Source organism: Cygnus olor, chromosome Z, assembly GCF_009769625.2.
Source record: "Cygnus olor isolate bCygOlo1 chromosome Z, bCygOlo1.pri.v2, whole genome shotgun sequence".
Lineage (NCBI taxonomy): Eukaryota > Metazoa > Chordata > Aves > Anseriformes > Anatidae > Cygnus > Cygnus olor.
In genome coordinates, this window is record NC_049198.1 from 2,451,268 (window position 1) to 2,470,860 (window position 19,593).

The following is a 19,593-nucleotide window of genomic DNA, read 5'->3' on the forward strand; positions in this document are numbered from 1 at the left end:
GTAATTCCCAGCGACATTTATTAGCGATAATTTTGTGCGTATTGATGGCGAACGTACTTAGCAATTACCTTTGAGCTGGATGTTCCTGATTAGGAAGATAATTGCACGTGTGGTCTGCTGTTAGAGCAGGGGATTGAAGGCAGGAAATGAGTTCCTCATCAGCTTTCCCCGCTCAACTATGGGCTGAGGCCAACTTCTTGTGCCTCAGGTTTCCACTTGGAGACCGTTCTTGGGACCTTTTTCAAGGTATTGAGGTTCATTCTCGAGACCTTCTTTGAGGTGTTGAGGTTCGTAGCATGTTGTGTTTACATAGCCATCAGTTTTTGTTCTGAATAAATCCTTCATGTATAAATAAATCCTTTTAAAAATATATAGAGTGTATATATCAATGCCTTCGCTATATGAAATATATGAGTATATACTATATGAATTATAATATGTAATTATTACAGAATAATTATATAATATATAATCATATATAATATATTAATATATACTACATGAATTCATTATACAAAAAGTATCATTTACAGAGTGTAATGAAATGTTGTTGTGTTAGGGCTTATTAAGTTAAGCAGAAAAAAATGATTTTCGTTTTTATTTTCATAATTAAGCGTAGTTTTCTAGAGTATACATCTCATTCTTTAAAAACAAGAAAACCAGAACTTGTTCTGAAGTTTATACAGATTTATTAGTACTTCGTGTGCACTCTTCAGTCTCAGCCTTCTAAGAAGGGTAACAGTTCATCATAAAACCGGCATCAGTGCCTGCTGTGTAATGTTCGGTATTTCAGGCAGAAATTTCTATGACAGTAATGATCTATGGAAAACATCCTTGTCACTGGCTACTGAGAAGCGTTTTGTCATACATGACACGTCCACTGTTGTTTAGGTAGCATTTTATAACTGTCTTATCTGGGAGAATCACCTCCCGGACTTTGCAGTTCGTTGCTTTCACTCTTTCCGAATGTCAACTTTGTGCTTTTCCCTGCTGGACTGTATTTAAGGTTAGAAGAAAGCTCTGTAACTGATTTTTGTATCATAAAAGGTGATTATTGGGGTTTTTCCCTTGCAGAAACTTTAAATGCGAGGGCGTGTTGTAGCCTACCATTATAAACTTCTAAAGAACAAACTGCACGGGACTGAGTCCCTGCTTACAACACTGTTTATTGACATCACTGTTTGTTGATTCCCTTCCAGAATAACAGACCATTAATAGAAGTTTGCTCCTTTTGGCACTTTTAAGATGGTTCCTTAGGCCAGGAATTTACAACCTCTACCACTTCATCCGTAAATGGGAATTTGCATGTAACTTTGGAGGCTATTGCACAACTTTGATTGTAGGCAAGTCCTTATAGACTTGAATCATATCTTAGTTTCAGCTAAAAATCCTTGATATTAATAAATCCTAAATTGGACTGGGCTTAATTGGGCTGGAGTAAGTCTTGCTAACGTAGACCGTTCATCTTTTGGTGTTTCAGGACTTAAGTATGGCTGGTGAAAAATGCATAACTGGCCTTTTTTAAAACCATGTGTTTTTGCAGTTGCTTCTGCATTGTGATAATGTAGAAGATGTGCTTGTTTTTGCTCTGTGCAAGTGTGCTCTAATCTTGTCTGGACAGATTCACCCTTTACTTCTTTTCCCCCGAGGCTTTACATGGGTCTTTGATCCAAGTATGCGATCTATTAATGCGAATGAGTATTGTGTGTGTTGTCTTTATCCTGCTATTGAAAGACGTTGTTTAGGAAAACACTGTTCTGTGTTTATAGCCCTCTCTCACGTTATAGATTTGGCATGCATCCGTGTCATTGTCTTGGAAAGACAAGAATTAAACAAGAATGCGTGCGCCCCAATGGGGGAAAAGGATACGTTAATTATTGTAGCTGAATGACATTGATTACAGCAATTAAGTTTTTTAGGGGGGGGAAGAAAAAGTAGTTTGAGAACAGCAGGAGAGGCTGACGTCTTCCATTCTACGTGATTGTGCCAACCTAGTATTTCCTTGCTTTATTTTGAGTATAAAGTATGGGGGAAAGCCCTCTGATATTTAGAGAGCATTGCTTGCAGCCTTCAAACGAGTTGTGTATGGAGCACGGTGGAAGCAATACTGCCAAAATGCACTTGTTATGTTTTGCCATCCTTTTTCTTCTCCTCTCTTTCCTCAGCTATCAAGAGGGGAAAAAAAATAGATACCTTTTGGGAACTTGTTCTGTAAGCATTTTTTTAGATTCATAAAACTTTGGAAAAGTGTCACCTTCAAGTTGCTTTAGAATCTGTTCTCCGGGCTTCGTTATTTGGCTGTGGTTTCTGTCTAAGGTTAAATGCTCCTAGCAGTTCTCATTTTTATTTTTTTTTTTACTAACAGGAGCTGCATTGTATTACTCATGGGGGATTCTATATAAAGGAAACCATGTTTCCGTGATAAAAACCTGATTTCCTTTAGAATGCGCAGTTCATTAGGTGACGATTGTTAATGCGATTTTAATAAACCGATTGTGGAAAGAAATAATTTTTGCTTTATTGTGAATATTCCCCCTGGTGTGCTTCCTAAAATTGAGTGTTGGAATTCAGAACAACCTGGGTTAAACAGAGTGACACTGGCATAACCTGGCTATAGTGCTGTGTTTATTGCACGACCTATTTATCTGAAAGTACAATGCCAACAAGCATTTGTGTGATCATTGTGCTGTAATGCCTATTTGGCAACGCAGAAGGAAAAACTATGCCCTTAGGCATTCAGCACCATAAAACCCTTCACTTTTGTGTCATGTGTATCATCTTATTTCATTTTGAAAGCATAAAAAAATCCTTCTGAGCCAAGGGATGTATCTTCTATTATTTGTTATTATATGCCATCTTCACATGGCTTAATGAACTTTTTCCTCTGGCAAGGAACTCTTGCGTGTCTTCTGTTCCAGTTGTTTTTAAAAACTGCAGTGCTGATTTAAAATGCTACCAGTTTTGTTGCTTCGAATAGCTGTAGCTTTAAAATAAGTTCTAATCATCCCATGAATTTTAGTCGCATAGTAAATCAGCTGAGAATAATTTTTACACTTTTAAAACACACTCTGGAAATTCATGAGTCTTTACTTGTCATTGAAATGTGTTTAAAAACTCTCTCTTCAGTAAGTAAATCTGTGTTGTTGCAAGATATTTTGTGGACTTAATTGTTTAAGAGTAGCAATAATGGGTGCTATAGGCTGGATTCATTTGAAAGTTCACCGTTCAGTATATTGTTCAGCTTGTCTTAAATGAATGAAACTATTTTTCTCATCTGTCTCTGCTTATTCTTCACTTGGGGAAAAAAAATGGTGGGGAAATACGAGGAGTGCAGGGGATTTTGGGAGGAGACTTGAACTGTGGACCGGTTGAAGTCCCTAGTGATCAATCTGTCAAACTGTTAGTAGAAACACCACTTAATAGGAGCTTAGGTAAGTAGTGAGGTAAAGCTTGATGTGTTCAGTATTAGCACACTTCCTATGATACCAACATCTACATAGAATTTCCCTTCTAGTGTTTGTCCCTAAGTTAAAATGTTGATCATCTGGATCTGTGTTTAAATCTATGCTTTCTTTTGGTGTTTGAAAATCCAGAAAACCTTTGGTATGCTTCTTTTTCAGGAACAGAGTGTGAAGACCTCATAGAAGAGTTGCTGTGTTGCCTCATCCAGCTCATTGTTGAAATTCCCCTCTTGTAAGTTTTTCTTTTTTTTTTTCCAGCCCCTTTCTGTTTCTTAAAACAGAAAACCCGCTCTGTTTATTAAACAGAGCATTTGAGAGAATATAAAACTCAGAGTGATGGGGTTAATAATGTTAAATACTTGCTTTTAAACACTGCATGTGATGGTGCAGTACCTCTAATGATAACTGCTGCCAGTACCGGCCGTGAGTATTGTGTTGGAAGAAGCACATGATCAGCATCTCACACCCAGTTCAGACCATCGACAGAAGTTATCCCAGGTTATTTTTTTGTAGGAGCTTTGATGTAGGGTGTAGGAGCTTTGATGTAGGAGCTTTCAGGTACCTCTGCCAGCACACCGGTAGGTACTGCTAACTCTTGGTTGGAGATGGTTGCGCTGTGTGTACGGGAAAGGGGATGTTGGAGGTGTCGCTTTATCTCTGAGGGTGAACAAAAGTTCACTTGTTCTGCGCTTGTGTTGTTTTTTAGCTTCAATCGTGTGACTCCTTTACTACTAATTTCTGAAGTACCGGTGAACCGATGCCTGAAGAAGAGAAATGACTAAGTGGAATTTTAAAAATATTTTTAATAAAGGGGGGGAAAAAAGGAAGAGCCAAGGAGCTACAGGCCAGGCAGTCTCACCTCTGTGCCGGGCACGGTGATAGAGCAGATCCTCCTGGAAACTATGCTAGGGCACATGGAAAACAAGGTGATGGGTGACAGCCACCAGGGCTTCACGACAGGCAGATCGTGCCTGATGAATCTGGTGGCCTTCTATGGCAGGGTTACAGCATTGGTGGATGGGGGAAGAGCAACTGACGTCATCTGCCTGGACTTATGCAAAGCATTTGACATTGTTCCCAATGATATCCTTGTCTGTAAAGTGGAGAGACTTGGATTTGACGGATGGACCACTCGGTGGGTAAGGAATTGGATGGATCTCAAAGAGTTGACCACGCTCAAAGAGTTGTGGTCAAACTCAAAGAGTTGCGGTCAATGGCTCAATGTCCAAGTGGAGATCAGCGATGAGTGGCATTCCTCAGGCTGTCGATACTGGGATTGGAGATGTTTAACGTATTTTTTTGGCGACAGGGACAGTGGGATTGAGTGCACCTTCAGCAAGTTTGCCTATGACACCAATCTGTGTGGTGTGGTCGACATGCTGGAGGGAAGGGATGCCATCCAGAGGGACCTTGACAGGCTTTAGAGGTGGGCCCATGTGAACCTCATGAGGTTCAGCAAGGCCAAGTGCAAGGTCCTGCATGTGAGCCAGGGCAATCCCAAGCACAAATCCAGGCTGGGCGGAGAATGGATTGAGAGCAGCCCTGAGGAGAAGGACCTGGGGGTGTTGGTGGATGAGAAGCTCGACATGAGCCAGCAATGTGTGCTTGCAGCCTAGAAAGCCAACCGTATGCTGGGCTACACCAACAGCAGCGTGGCCAGCAGGGCGAGGGAGGGGATTCTCCCCCTCTGCTCTGCCCTCGTGAGATCCCACCTGGAGCCCTGCATTCATCTTTGGGGCCCCCAGCACAAGAAGGACATGGAAATATTAGAATGAGTCCGGAGGAGGCCACAAAGATGATCAAGGGGCTGGAGCACCTCTCCCGTGAAGCCAGGCTGAGGGAGTTGGGGTTGTTCAGCCTGGAGAAGAGAAGGCTCCAGGAAGACCTTACAGAGGCCTGCCAGTACCTAAAGGGGGCTGCAGGAAAGCTGGGGAAGGACTCTTTGTCAGGGATTGATAGGACAAGGAGTCACGGTTTTAAACTAAAAAAGTATGTTTAGATTTGATATTCAGAAGAAATTCTTAGAGGGTGGTGGCCAGGTTGGCTGGGGCTTTGAGCAACTTGGTCTAGTGGGAGGTGTCCCTCCTCATGGCAGGGGGGTTGGAATTAGATGGTCTTTAAGGTCCCTTCCAACCCAAACCATTCTATGAATGTTTCTGTGGATCTCCAGAGCAAAATTGGTTTGCTGACACAGCTTTTTCAATGCACCTGCTTTATTCGAGGTATGTTGATTCCACATTTCATTGCAATGTGAGCCATAGGTTGAACAGCAGTAAGTAGGATAATAAAACCTAGAAAAATGGATATTATTGTCTTGTTTACCGGCATAAAATATTTACAGTGTTGCAGTACCTTAACTAACACCTTTTGCCTGCATCATGGGAGGGGAAGTAAGGAAAAGTAGATACAGGAAAAGCTGCTTTCTGTAATAAACAGTCACACAGATGGTCTGTGGGGAGAATATTCCTTCAGTTTGGTTTCTCTCTTTGCTGAAAGTTGCCTTCCTAGTATCGGTATTGTAAGTCGAAAGGCTCGAGGCTACAGTTGGCTTCAGGAGGAGTGAAGCGAACTCTGTTCTTCGTAAAGATGTTAGGAAGCTGAGACTCCTCGGCTTCAACTTTTTTTTCTTTTTTTTTCTTTTTTTTTCTTTTTTTTCAGAAAAATGATAAAGGTTATTTTGGTAGAGACATGACTTTTTTACTTTCCTCTCTCCTGGATCAGATTTATACTGTAGATTACGTCCCCACTTTTTATCAGAGGAGTAGTTCAGTTCCTGCCATAGCTGGAATAAATCAAGCAAATTTTAAACCAAGCCTGTGAATTTTGGGAAGGAATAGATTGTCTGGGTGGGCTCCATGAAATATTCTGATTTGTAATGATTTCCACAGCGGGATTTAGGGCCGCTTGCTAGAGGATAGGCAGCTTACAGTGACACTACTAACAGAGTGCGTGTCTGTAAAGCTGCTATTAAAGATGACTTTGTTGTGACAGATCATTCAAATCTCCACGCCGAGCCTGTCTTTGAAGCTGAATTCAGAATAGCAGAGTATTTTTGGTTAGGAGCATTCAATAGTCTTAACAGAGGATTGTCACAATTGGTGTGTCCCTTGGGTTCTATAGATGCGGTTTCAGGAAGGAGTACAGCTGGCAGCTGCCGTCTAAATATATTGCTTTTCTACGTCCAGGTTTAAAGGTGTTTTTTTTCCTCTCCTTCACTTAAATGCTAAGATTATTCTTCAGGTATGGAAGACCATCCCCATATCCAAAACGGAAGAGCAGAGGTACCTGTGTAACAGCCCTGCGAGCTTCACTTTTGGAAATCGTTCCAAAATCCCAACAGGATTGTTGGGAGGACACCTCAGAAGAGCTGTTTGTGGTATTTTGCAGGCAGGTGCATAACTTTAACCCGTGTTCCAGACTGACCGTAAGCAAACACGTGAGTTTGGGCTTGGCTTTGGTACCCAGTTCATGAAGACTCAAGTCTGGCATGAGCAGAGTGCTCACATGAGCTCGTTCTGCCTACAGAACAACATACAGGCATACCTGGAAAATGCAGGTGGACGTTCTAGGACAAGGTTATTAAGGAAGGTGTGTGAGATGGGGAAGAAAGAAAAGAGTTAGGTCTGTAAACCACCGCCTCCCTTATTATGAAATATTAGCGAAGAACCAAAGCGTGTTGATTTTTTGTTGGGAAAGGCTGGCTTCAGAGACGTACAACAAAGCATATCTAGGAGGAGTGTCTCAGAATTGTCCACAATGAATGGAAGAAGCTATTTCTCAAAGTTGGTTCGTATTTGGAAAGGTACGTGCACTTCATGGCAGTTGCACTCTGTAGATGAAACAGCTTGTAGCAGGGACCGTGGGACTCTGCATCATTGTGGCCCGATACCAGAGTTACTAAAAGGGTCTTAAATAACCCTTTTGAAAAGCAGGGCTCCGCTGCGTTGTACAAAATGTCGGCGGGGAAAGGTTTCACATATTCACATTTAATTTTGAGAAGTTTTATAGGAGCTACAGCGTTACTGCGTTTCAGGAATTAGACTCGTGCGGTCCCTTGTAACACTTGCGTTACAGTATGTAGATGTTTGATTTATGGCTCCCTTGGGTGTGTTATGGATACTCTGCTTTTCCTTTGGTCTTGTTAATGTTAACACCCAAGAGTACACATTAATGACCAGAACTGCACAGTCAGCAAAAAGATACAACTTCGGCATTTCATTGTACGAATTTTATGTAGAAGCTACCGCGAGCGTTTTGTTGCGCGATGGAGCTCCCAGAGCTTGAAATTAGAAAGGTTTCTTTCAGCAGCCTGTTAAGAGCTGGTGTACGTAACTGCACATCTGGTTGTTATCAGTACGTTTTCGCTTCGTGAAAAACTGTAAATGCATGTGGAAGAAAAATGAAACGCTGTGATCTAGTTACATCACCGTTAAGTAGCACCCTGTAGTGCCCGTAGAAGCGAGTTGATATTTCTCTTGCATTCCATTATTTTTTTTTTATAGTTAAAATTGTTTTGGGCTGCAATCTTAGTTGCTTCCACGTTTAAATGTTAACCGCGTTTGACTCGTTTAAGGATGCTCTCCACGTTTCCTGGCAGCTTAAAAGTCCAATGTAACAGGAAAAATGGGGCCATGGTTGATTATAAAGCTCCATGGAATGACCACTGGGTACAAACAGTGCTGTTGAGAGGTAATGAGAAATATTTAGGATATTTTTCTTGCCGATTACGAGCAACAAAGGGGTGAAGTACTGTTTTCTCTGCCATTTCAGGAGCTTGCCTAGGTCACTTTTTTGTTGTTACTTTCAAAACAGTAAGTTACAGTTCTACTTTTTGAAAAAAACCATTCAAGGAACTTTTATCACGATTGTAGCTCCAGTATTTGAAGAGCTATTTGAGCTTTTTTGGCAACTCTGTCTAAGCATGAAAGGGAAACTTCCATCTGTTGAAACTTAGGTTGAAGCTAGCGAAAGGATCCAAACTGGTATTACTTTGCACTGAAAATCCTCAAGGTTTTACACTATTGTACTCTGTGCAGGAGAGATTTGATGAGCATGAAGGCAGCTTTGCTTGCTGCTGTACCTTGTGGTGCAGCAGAGCAAAATGTGCATCCTCCTTGGAGAAGTTTTGTGTTGTGAATGTTGGTGAGACCAGGCCTGGGTTGTTTCCTTTTCGCCTCTAGAGTGAGTAATGAGCAAGTTTGTCTGCGTGTGTGCTGTTTGATGCGACCGTGAAGCACAATCTGCTGTGGGACTGTTTGCTCAATAGCGTGGCAGAGTAGAAACGCCTTTAATCAGCTGGTTTTTTGTGCAGTAAATCAGTCTTTCGAGTTTTTTAAAATACATATTTTGAAGAATTTTTCATCACCCTTTTACATCCCTTCTGGTGGCAGATGTGTGGCCTCTTACGTGTTTAAAAGTCCTATGCGGAAGAATCGTCATCTGTCACAATCTTTTTTTGTTCCAATTTTATTCCAGCTCCGCCTTTATTTTAGACTTAGACCAGCGTTTCTCTGCGACCTGCTTTTTCACTGTGAATTGTTAACTCCCGTTCACCTCGCAACAGGCTTTCTAATCACAGGGCGCAGCAGCGGAGGTCAGTGCTGTTTATCGTGCGCCTTGCTGCGTAATCGAGCTTTCGATAACGTGCTTTCTCTCTTGTGGTTTTCAGCCCTGTTTTCACGAAAGAGATCGGACGCGTCTTGAAAACCACCTGCTTTCTAGTACTTCGTTTGGGCTCTGGTCTGGGTAGCGAAGACACCAAGGCACTGAAGTCAAGCGTGTGCCTCTTTGGTGCCTTAAGGGTTTGCAGACTTTCAAATCGGTGACGGCTGCCAGACTGACAAGCATAAGCCTTTTTTCTCCATTGCCTAGAAAAATGTTAGGCCAGGTAAGGTTATTGCTTCCACAGAGTGCCCCTGCCTTAATGTAGGGGCACTCAGTGCTTCCACTCTGCCTTGAAATCAGTGACTGACGTTTGAGCGAGCAAGGCGAAGGAGAAGTGGTGTTGCAAGAAGACATTGCTCCTGCCAGGAGCAGCTCTGCCTTTCGTGCAGGCTGCACGCTGGAACACACGATGTGGCTCACGTCATCTGGCTCTGTCTGGACTTCTGCACGGTTTTGCAGTGGGTTTCTTGGGTACACGGGTCGTCTTCTCTGCCTTTTCCCATGGGGTTGAAAGCTACCTAGAACTACTCGCCTGAGCTGTACGTTTTAATGGATATTCGGTGTTTCTATTGAGTTGCTCAAAGGGTAGGGTCTTTCACTGAGGCTTGGTGGATGTTACTTAGGAGTCGTGTTGATATGAAAGATAAATATGGCAGAATATAGGCGCTGTGTGCGACCCTTAAAAATCCTAGACTGTTCAGAGTGTTTCCTCTGTAGAGAACTGGACGCCAGTAAGGTGAAAGCGTATGCAGTTACGTGGTCTCCGATAGTTTAGGAATAGATCTGGGAACAAAAGGTCTTGGATCCCACTATTGTTTTAATCCATTAGATGATCCCCTTTGGGTATTTCCGCCTTCGTTAGGATGTTCTCTCAATCTCTGTTCTGTCTCTCAGTAGAGAATACCTGCGGTGGTCGGAGATCGGGTAGGAAATGTCAGAGATGCTCTTTGCTTTCCTCGAGCATGGTTGAGCTGTAACGAATGTCCTGTAGTATTGGCTGCAACACTGCGCTCTTGCCATCAGCGGGTGTAAAGTTCGGAGCGATTCCAAGAGGAAAGATTGTGTTCGTTTTGAGTCGCACTTGTATCCTGAGACTGATAACCAGACACTCTACTTGCTTTTCAGTTTTCAGAACCGATCCTATTCTCTGCGGTGACTCCTCTTTCACCTTTCTGGTGGGCCCTCAGGAAGCAGGGAAATGAAACCTGGTTCCTGTATGATTTGAGCGTTTTTGTATGAATCAGCCCTTTTGGCAACTCTCCTAAATTAGAAAATGAGTTACCTTTTAACCTTTTAATACTCAGAGCAGACAGCTCTGGCTGGGTGAAAGTTCAGGAAAATATTTAAACAGGGAGGGGGGTTTGGTACCGTGGTGTAGGCTGAAATTCAGAGTTTTTTCTTTCTGACCGTTCAGCCTGTTTGCTCTGTAGGTGTGAAATAATTCATAAGCTCTCAGCCTCTGTTTGCTGAGGTGTTGAAATAGTTGCATTTCACTGAGGTGTTAATTAACGTGTTTACAGAAGGATGTGTCTTCGGAGCAGTAATTGAAGTCCCTAGCAGAGATTTTGTTGTATTTTGCCTCTGTACTTAATCCTGGCTCCTCTTTCACAGACCTCTCTCCGAGGCAGGGAACAAAGCTGAATGATGCGGTGAGCGCAGAAGGCAGTTGGGAGCATTGCTTGGCACTGCAGAGAAGCTGGCAGCAGCAGGATGATGACACATAGGTAGCCGAAGTTCTTGGTAGATAATGCTGACAGGAGGTCGTACACATCCACTTCGTAATTTTGAGTAGAAAAAAGCAAATGCCAGGACGCCTGGGAGCTGTCCACTTGTAATGTGGACAAGTGTGGCAAGTAATGGCAAGCGCTCGAGTTGTCGCAGTATAGAGAACTACTGCTCAAACAAGTTGCCTTAACTGGCTGCTTGTGTGCCCTTTTCCTGTTCCTGTCACGACGGTGACGTTTTATTTTTGTTCAAGATCGCTGTTTTGGCCACAGAATTTGTTCAGACATTTGGACCTTTAAAATGCAGCATCAGCATCGTGGCATATTTGAAATAACTGTCCGCAAGAACTTCAAAAGGGCAAGGTGAAATCATCGTACGGTTCGAGCTGACAAAACCTTTTGAGGGAATGATACGCAGCTGGATAGCCTAGTGTGGTTCTCCAGCCGTAAATGCCTGGAGGTTGATAGCTCCGACATTTACAAGTCTGCTACCAGAGTTGATTTAATCTCTTGCGTCTCCTCCAAAATGCAAATGAGGTAGTGGCTAATGAGCCGAGAGGGAGCACTGAGTTTGGAGGGGGAAAAAGTAATGCGAAATGGCTGACTTACCAGAGTTCACAGAAACGGTTTTCGACAGCCTCCTGTGGTCCAGACAGAGAAGAGAAAAGGGAAAATGTCCTAGGTTTCAAGCACAGATATAAAACCTGAAGCTATTACGTGTCCGCTCCTACTGCATGTTCTGGCTGAGGCAAGAGGAGCAGCATTGCCGATCTGCTCTCTCTGGTGCAGAGGCATGGTAGGTAATGTTTGGCAGTGTAAAAGGGAGGAAAAAATACCAATCTGTGGACCAGGAAATGAAAATGTATGTTTTTGATGGACATCCAGAAGCGTTATCCTTTCCAGGTAGCATCCTGGAAGAGTTACTCTTAATAATCAGTTCCTTCTAAAACAGTACTTTTTTTTTCTTAAAGTATAAATGTGGTGCTGTTATAAAAGAGTTTTCCCAGGGCCGTAGATCACAGAATCATCTAGGTTGGAAGAGACCTCCAAGATCACCCAGTCCAACCTCTGACCTAACACTAACAAGTCCTCCACTAAACCATATCACTAAGCTCTACATCTAAACGTCTTTTGAAGACCTCCAGGGATGGTGACTCAACCACTTCCCTGGGCAGCCCGTCCCAATGCCTCACAACCCTTTCGGGAAAGAAGTTCTTCCTAATGTCCAACCTAAATCTCTCACAGGGGAACCCAGCATCTCTGCTGTCTACTTGACAGAAGGAATTAAGATGGAGAGAGTAGCTGCTGACTTCGTAGTTTGTCATTCGATTTATTGGATTGTTGTCTAAAAATTGCTATACCAGAAATTGTACGTGGTGGTTTTGTTTAAAAGCATTTGTTAAACTTGTTGCCGGAAGTCAGTTTTAACTTGGGTGCCAAATGCAAGACCCTGGAGCTATTCAATCTCTTTAAAGCACCAGGGAACGTGGAACCAAGGAGAACAGCTACTTGTAGAAGTCTGGAGAGAGGAAGATAGAGAGACTTGTATGTGGTTTGGTACGTTGTTCTCTGAAGTGAATTCACTTTGGATGCGAGCTTTAGCTGAGGTGTGTGGTTTTCGTGTTTGCTTTGTAAAACGCTGGGGAAAGAAAAAAGAAACTCCAAACGTCGTGCGGTTCTTCTGGTTTTCTGAAATAGATAAATAATTCTGACGTGTGATTGATACGTGAGTTCATTATTTCCCGTTTCCTCCTTATCTGCAAGCAAGCAACTTGAAGAGGAAGTCCATTATGAGGGTGATAGCTTTGAATAAAAAAAAAAAAATCAACACCCCCCCATTCTATAGTCTCTCAGTATAAATAAACAGTGCTTTCTTTGAAGTTAAAAGGGGTTCCTGGTAGTTTTTGTGACCCTTTCGAAATGTTTTTAGTTTCAGAAAACTGTACATTTGACCCTTGGTGGAGAAAATTTTGCTCTGAAGCTTTATCCTTGTGCTGCTAAATTAAGGGTGTCCGTAGCTTAAGGGGTTACCACAGATCCTGGGACTTCAGTTTGAGTGAAAATCCCCAGTTAAATGCCCCTTAATTAGGGTTTGAATAGAAAGAAAGTAAGTAACTTGAGTTATATGAATTTATTAGCTTTTTTTTTCATTCAGTTAGAAGGTTATTGAAAGCAGGTTATTTAAAAAAAAAAAAATCTTAATACAATACAATAACTTCTTCGTTTATTTTTATATCACTCAGCGTACGGAAACAGAGAAGAATTTTGTGATGTCTCTTCAGATTTGCATTTCCAGTTGTAGGATTTGTCAGAAAAATAAGCAAAGAAATGCCTGGAACAGAGAGGCAGCATATAGATTCTGTAAAATTTGTTTCCTCCCAACAAAGCGACCCAGGTATTTTGGATGTTGTAGCATGTCACCAAGTCAGCCTTTTCATTCGTCAAGCCATGAGGAACCCAGCTTTGGAGACTTTCTAGTATTCTCAGCCTCGGTAATAAGTTTCTGGCATTTTGTATACCTAAAAAAAAAAAAATATTTCTTCCAAGCTCTTGGGTTTATTTTGATAGGAGCAAATTTAAGAAGTGCTTTTTTCTGTTGTAATAATCAGTATACGTAGCTCTTCCCTGCTGTGCTTGGGACAGGCTTGGGTGCCTGATCCCCAAGCATCACAGCTTGGGTGAGGGACTGGGAACCGTTCCTAGCTCGGTCTCGCTCCTGGCGCAGACGAACGTGCGGTGGAACCAGATCACAGCGTAACCTCTGGCCTGGTCTAATTACCAGCATTTACACTGGCGAACTTCCTCCGTAGTGGGCAAAAAGTCAGGTACCTCACGAAAACTAATTAAAACCTACTTCGCGATTTGAAGGAAGAGTGTTATTTGAGCAGTAAGTTGCTTCCTGGCGTGAAATGTTAGGGATTCAAAGGCTCAAAGCACACCAGAAAAAATACAAACGGCGAGTTTGTGTAACCGTCGCTTTCCAAAACATTTTTATATCACAAGCAGTGTGGCTCGCGTTGGACTGCAATCCAGGAAATTGTGATTCCCATTTGCTCTTGCCATTGAATAACTAACATTCACTTTCCTCAAACTCTGACCTAGACCTACTACAGAAGAGTTTATCTTAAGCTATCTCGCACCACGATGTACGTATGAAGCGGCTTTTCCGTGTGTTTTACACTAATGCACGTTATTTACAGTATAATATTCACACTTGCAGGATATTAAAGTACCTGAAAGAGCTAAAAAGTAGAACTGATCTCATTTAATGAAAGCCTGTTCATTTTGACCAAGACCAGTCCAATTCTAATCCTGAGATGAATGAAGAATTCTGTTTCAGCCAGTCCTTTCTGTTAACTTACTGCACTGTTGTTTTTAAGTCGTCATTACTTGAAAGAATAATTAGCTTTGTTTACACATGGTTTTTTAACTGTTAAAAATTGTTAAATAAGTGCTTAGTAACAAGCTTTCTGAGCGCTTCAGGATGGTACCGTTGCACTGGGTGAAACATCTCCTTCCTTCTGGAGGAGGAAAGAAATGGTCTGGTTGAAAGCAAGAATCACACAGGTTCATGTACAAGTTACGTCATTGTGTTTTAAAAGGTTTTCTGCAATTTATCAGTGATTAAGGCAGCAAGTACCATTTTTCTCCCCCTTTTTGAATATGTGATATGTAACGAGGTTGTTAGAGGCGGAGCTGAGAACAGAAACCACAAGATATCCCAGACAACAGATGTCCTTCTCATCCTTTTTGCTCTGTAGACTTTCCTAATTAACTTAACGAGCTTTGGTAAACTATCTGGAGTCAGTGTTGAATCATTACAGCACGTTCCTTGGAACTGGCAGTCATGCCTTTAGGTGTCATACTTCACTGCTACATCACAAATAGCGTTTAAATTGAACTGCACGTAGTATCTTGACATCGTGAGCACTTTATATTTAAACCAGCATTTGTAGGTTACATCCCTTTCTTAGGGATCCACTCTTCCTGGCAGATGGAATGGTGTTTGGCTAGCTGGCCATTTCCCAGACTTAGAATGACAACTTTGTTTAACAGGACAAAGGACATATTTTCGAGACGTATTTATTATCTTTAGTGTGAAGTGCACTCTGAAAATTGCAGGTGGAGTGTTCTGGGCAACGCTGCGATGTTTTCACGTTGTCATGTCTTCTGGCATATCAAAAAATGCTTACTGCGATAAAAAATAATGCATTATCTGTGTGATGTGGCTTTTTCCTAGCGAGTTTAATTTGTTGGTTAGCTGTTCCCAGTTGAGACTTGCTGTAAAACGCATAACCTCAAGTGAAGGTATTCATGTTCTTGTAAGTCAGTTAGTAAACAAAGCAGGTAGATTAATCTTTCCAAATTTTCCCTTTTTCCTGCAGAGATATTACATACAGCATTTCCTTGGAGGCTGTGACAACGCTCGTCGTCTTCCTCTCCTGCCAGTTATTTCACAAGGAAATTCTGCGAGAAAGTCTCATTCACAAATACCTGATGCATGGTCGATGGTACGTCGTGTTCTGGGCGGGGCTGGGCCAAATAGCGAAAAAAAAAAGGCTTCTGATGGCTTGTTTAGACTGTTTGCACTTGAAAACAAAAGCCAGTGGAATATATTTTGATAGTAATTTGTTCCCCTCAGAAAAAGATGGAACACAAAAACATCTGTAAAGGCTTTTGGAAGGCCTCGTGTTTAAATCTTACAGCTCTGACTTCCGGAAAACTATTTTGGAAGCAATCTTTTTTCTTTTTTTTTTTTTTGAGAGGGATTTGATATGCTCCCTTAAAAAGTTTTTACTTCTCAGGATGGTTTTTGGTTCAGCTGCGGGCCTTTTCCTTTAATATTCTGGTCTAGAGAACCTGTGCATCTCTGCGATGCTGATGATCCTTCACGTGGTACAAATAAACGGCAGCCCCTTGGAAGATGGCAAATACATGCAGGGTTGAGTTTTAAGCTGCAGAGTGAGTAATATCACTTGTTCTGGCGAGTAGGTCTTGTTTAAACGCTTTGTCATGGTGGTCTTTATGCATTTTTGGTCAGGCTGCCATTTGTCCTCTTTGACCTTAAAAGCAAATGAGCACCTTTAAACGCAGACAGATTTTTCGTAGGTGTACCTGCTGTCTGGTTTTCTGAAATTTGTTCTAGAAGCAAGAGAAGAGGTACTGCTCCTGTGAGGCATATGAAGAACAGAGAATCAGGGGAACATTTGGGAGAAGGGTATTATGTGTAGGTCGAAGCTGGGAGCAGCGGGTACCTGGCCTCTGGAGGCACATGGAAAGCGTAGGCGCTGGGGATCTGGGGCAACGTGAAGAGTTCAAGGGCTACTGGGTAAGGGAAGCTGGAGATCATCATAACACAGCCCTGATCTGTTCACCTCTAAATTATATGGGAGTAGGAACCAACTGTGTGTTTCTTCAGGGATCTTTTTTAAAAATTACTGGAGACTTTTATGTAAATCCAGCAAATTTTAGGTGCGTTTGTCAGAATCACTGGGGTGAGGTCTCATGTTTCATTCATCCTTGCAAATTCACCCCAGCCACACACAGCCACATATTGGGGGGGGGGGTGCAGGAATTAATTACGGTTACCTATTCTATATAACCAAAGCATGGAAGGAAAATTAAATGAATATAGTGTTTCTTTCCCTTGCATCAATATTTTTACAGTTGTCTTGGGGGTAGAAAAATACAATAGTTCCACAAGTTGATTGACTTAAAAGTAGTATTGAAAACAAAATATTTCTGCAGCCGTGCTCCTGAAAGTGCTCCTACAGCGTCCTGCTGGAGTCGGCGCAGCTCTGCATGGTCAAAACCTTGGTGTTCTTTCCCTTTTAATCTGTAAGGAGGCACGGTGCCCAAGACTGCTTTGCCCCCTGCCTGGTCTTTGCGGTGTAGTTGATTAGACTTGACTCCCAGGTGAGGTAATGAGCATCTGTTATTCCTCAAACGATCAACGGGACTTTTAAAAAGAATTGAGATCTAAGCATGTCCTCCTTCCAGTGAACAAAAATGCATAGCATCACTTTTGTAGCCGAATTTTGCAACTTGTGAGTCAACCTCAGTTGCCTGTTTTTCTTTGCAGTCTCCCATATACCAGCAGACTTGTGAAAACTCTGCTATATAACTTCATTAGACAAGAAAGAAGCCCTCCTCCGGGGACCCATATCTTTCAGCAGCAAACAGATGGAGGAGGACTGCTGTACGGAATTGCATCCGGGGTGGCAAGTGAGTCTTTTATCTCCTCTAAACAATTTGTCAGGTCTTATGAAGTCTTGCCTTCTATGTGACCTCTCTTACAAATGCACCTGTAGTCTGTTTTTTTCAACGAGTGACGCTAATGTGTGTGCTCAGTATAGAAAAGCTATGGCCATGGGCCTACTATAAATTGTGAATGTACGTGCTCCGTCTCAAGACATGAAACGATCAGCAGGCGCTGCAGGGATGCCTTCCCTGCAGGACAGTGTAAGGTAATAGTGGCACTTTGTCCCCTTTTGTTTTCTTTCATTGATACTTTTAATTTTTAAAAAGTGCCCCATTTGACAAATCACGTTTCAAGTTATTTAAAACGTTGGAATAAATATTCCGTATAGACTCCGTTGTTCAAGAGCTATACACGTTTTCAGAGACTGTGCATATTTTATTCTTTACTGTTACTGTATGGATATGACATCCTGCTCTAGGTGGCCCTGCCTGAGCAGGAAATTTGGACTAGATGTCCTGAAGAGGCTCCTTCCAAACTCAAGGCTTCTGTGATATACGAGAGGGGCCTAGATAACAAATTTCTGTAACATACTCTAGCGTATGCCTTTCCCGGTAGGTTGACTAATGTTTTTCCTGAATGTTGTGAATAGCTTGTGACCTTCTGTGGTTGGTCTGTTTGTTGTAGAGAGATTCTGTCTGAAGTATTACGAAGGACTTAATGACATACTGTTAAGAAAAAGGGTTTCAATGTTTTTTATACTGCATACTGCATTTTGATTGGTGGTTGCTCTCTTCCCCATACCAGATGCGTGGTTTTTTTTAGCTGTGTGTTGCATGTAAAAATTCTCCCTAAACAGTTTTATTTATAATAAAAATAAAATACAATACCTTGCTAACAGTCATAGTATCTACTACTTCCCTTTTATTTGATAAATCAAAGTAATACTTTGCTAACAGTTGTTAGGACATATCCTATTTATTTTGAGCTTCTGTGAAATCCAGTCACTGGAAGCATCCCTAGGGAATATTAAAGTTCGTGCCGCGTGTGGCCTGCCAGAAAATATTTTTGCAGACTGACTGTGACAGTGCATGTGGATCTCCTCCTGGAGGCAGTAAAAGAGCACGTCTCTGTACCGTAGTGCAGTGTATCCTAAACACGTTCCTGCTTCTGTGTAAGGTGAGGTTACACGGAGCCCAGTGCGTTCACAGGAACACACTCATCTTCTTTCTGGTTTCTAGTTTGTATGCTTGGGGCAGACCACGGCAGTGTTTGGGTTATGCCCATAAGGTAAATGTGTCAGAAAACGGTTGTTTGGTTGGCTGTTTATTTAGACAGAGAAGAGAAAGTAATTAAATTGTTCCTTACAACGGGGTTTTTTTATTTTGGAAGTCCCGGCAGGTACGTTCTTTTCCTTCTTGTCAGTTGCTGGAGAAAATTGCTTTCAAAATGTTTTCCAAAGCAGATTTCATTATGTGGTTTGTGCTTCAGCTTGTGACTGTAGAGTGGTTTTCACGGCGTTTTTTGTTGCTACCTGCACCACAGGTTTTCATTCATCTTGATTCTAGTCATATAGTCGCGCCTGAGTGTATTTCTGCCTTAGTGCAAAGAGCTTTCTTTCCTCTTCACTCGCTTAACCTGTGAAGACCATCCAAACTGTCACCGCCTTACCTTCCTCCACAGCTCCTCTGATAACATATCCCCACATGACTTTTTTACTTGTGTATCGAGTTTGCATTTCTTAGTGCAAATTCTTAAGGTTTCTGCCTACGTGTGTTCTTGTCTCTTCCTACATTTCCACCCCCCTTTGCTCCTTCTTGAACCGTTCTCTTAACAACTCCCTTGGCATACTCCCACACTGACTTCGTTGCTTCTTTCGTGAGTACTTGAAGTGCCATCGTTTCCCCTGGTGAATTAAGTATCTTCATATGAAGCTTTAGGTGAAAGAGCTCTCGAATAACCCATCCAGGAAAGGGGAAAAAATAAATGCCATCTCTTGTTAGACAATTGGAATAGTACTTCTGTTTGTGTGCGCGTGGTTAGCTAATATTCTTTGCCTGCGTGCAGTGCTGGACTATAGATGAAACTTGGACACGCTAAGATTGGTAGAATAAATGGCATATTTGTCCACTGGTAACAGCTCTGAATTAAGCCCTTTGTCATCCTTTTTTAAAGCATCAGGTACACGTGGAGAGTGCAATAGGGATTTTGAAAACAGCAACACAAATTGATTGTTGTTAAAAAAAACAAAAAAGTAAGATTTGGGCAGATGGGGAAAAACTTCCGGAAGTGATTTCTGTATTGTTTTATTTTTGTATAGTTTTGTAGGCTTTTAAGATTTTACAGGATAAGTACTGAAAGAATGAAAGAATTGAAAACTCGCTTTTATGTCTTTTAAATACTGCATAATTCTTAAAGTAAGTCTAATGAAATAATCCATCAATTATTTAGGATGAAAAGAGGCAGGAGGCTGGTTTTTAAAACCTTTACTTTTCCTATGAAATTTTGAGGCCTAAGATGATCGTTGTATGTGTTAATTTGGACT

The 19,593-nt window shown here is 41.9% G+C and overlaps 1 protein-coding gene across 12 annotated transcripts in view; it reads left to right on the forward strand.

Moving 5' to 3' along the window:
- The window catches only part of DYM (dymeclin), a 205,903-nt gene that overhangs the window by 21,004 nt on the left and 165,306 nt on the right, over positions 1 to 19,593 (forward strand). For all 12 annotated transcript variants that reach the window (XM_040540536.1, XM_040540542.1, XM_040540547.1 and 9 more), the window contains 3 exons: positions 3,621 to 3,693; positions 15,235 to 15,360; positions 16,932 to 17,074. In XM_040540536.1, the coding sequence (XP_040396470.1) occupies positions 3,621 to 3,693; positions 15,235 to 15,360; positions 16,932 to 17,074 (342 nt within the window). The remainder of the gene's footprint in view (positions 1 to 3,620; positions 3,694 to 15,234; positions 15,361 to 16,931; positions 17,075 to 19,593) is intronic.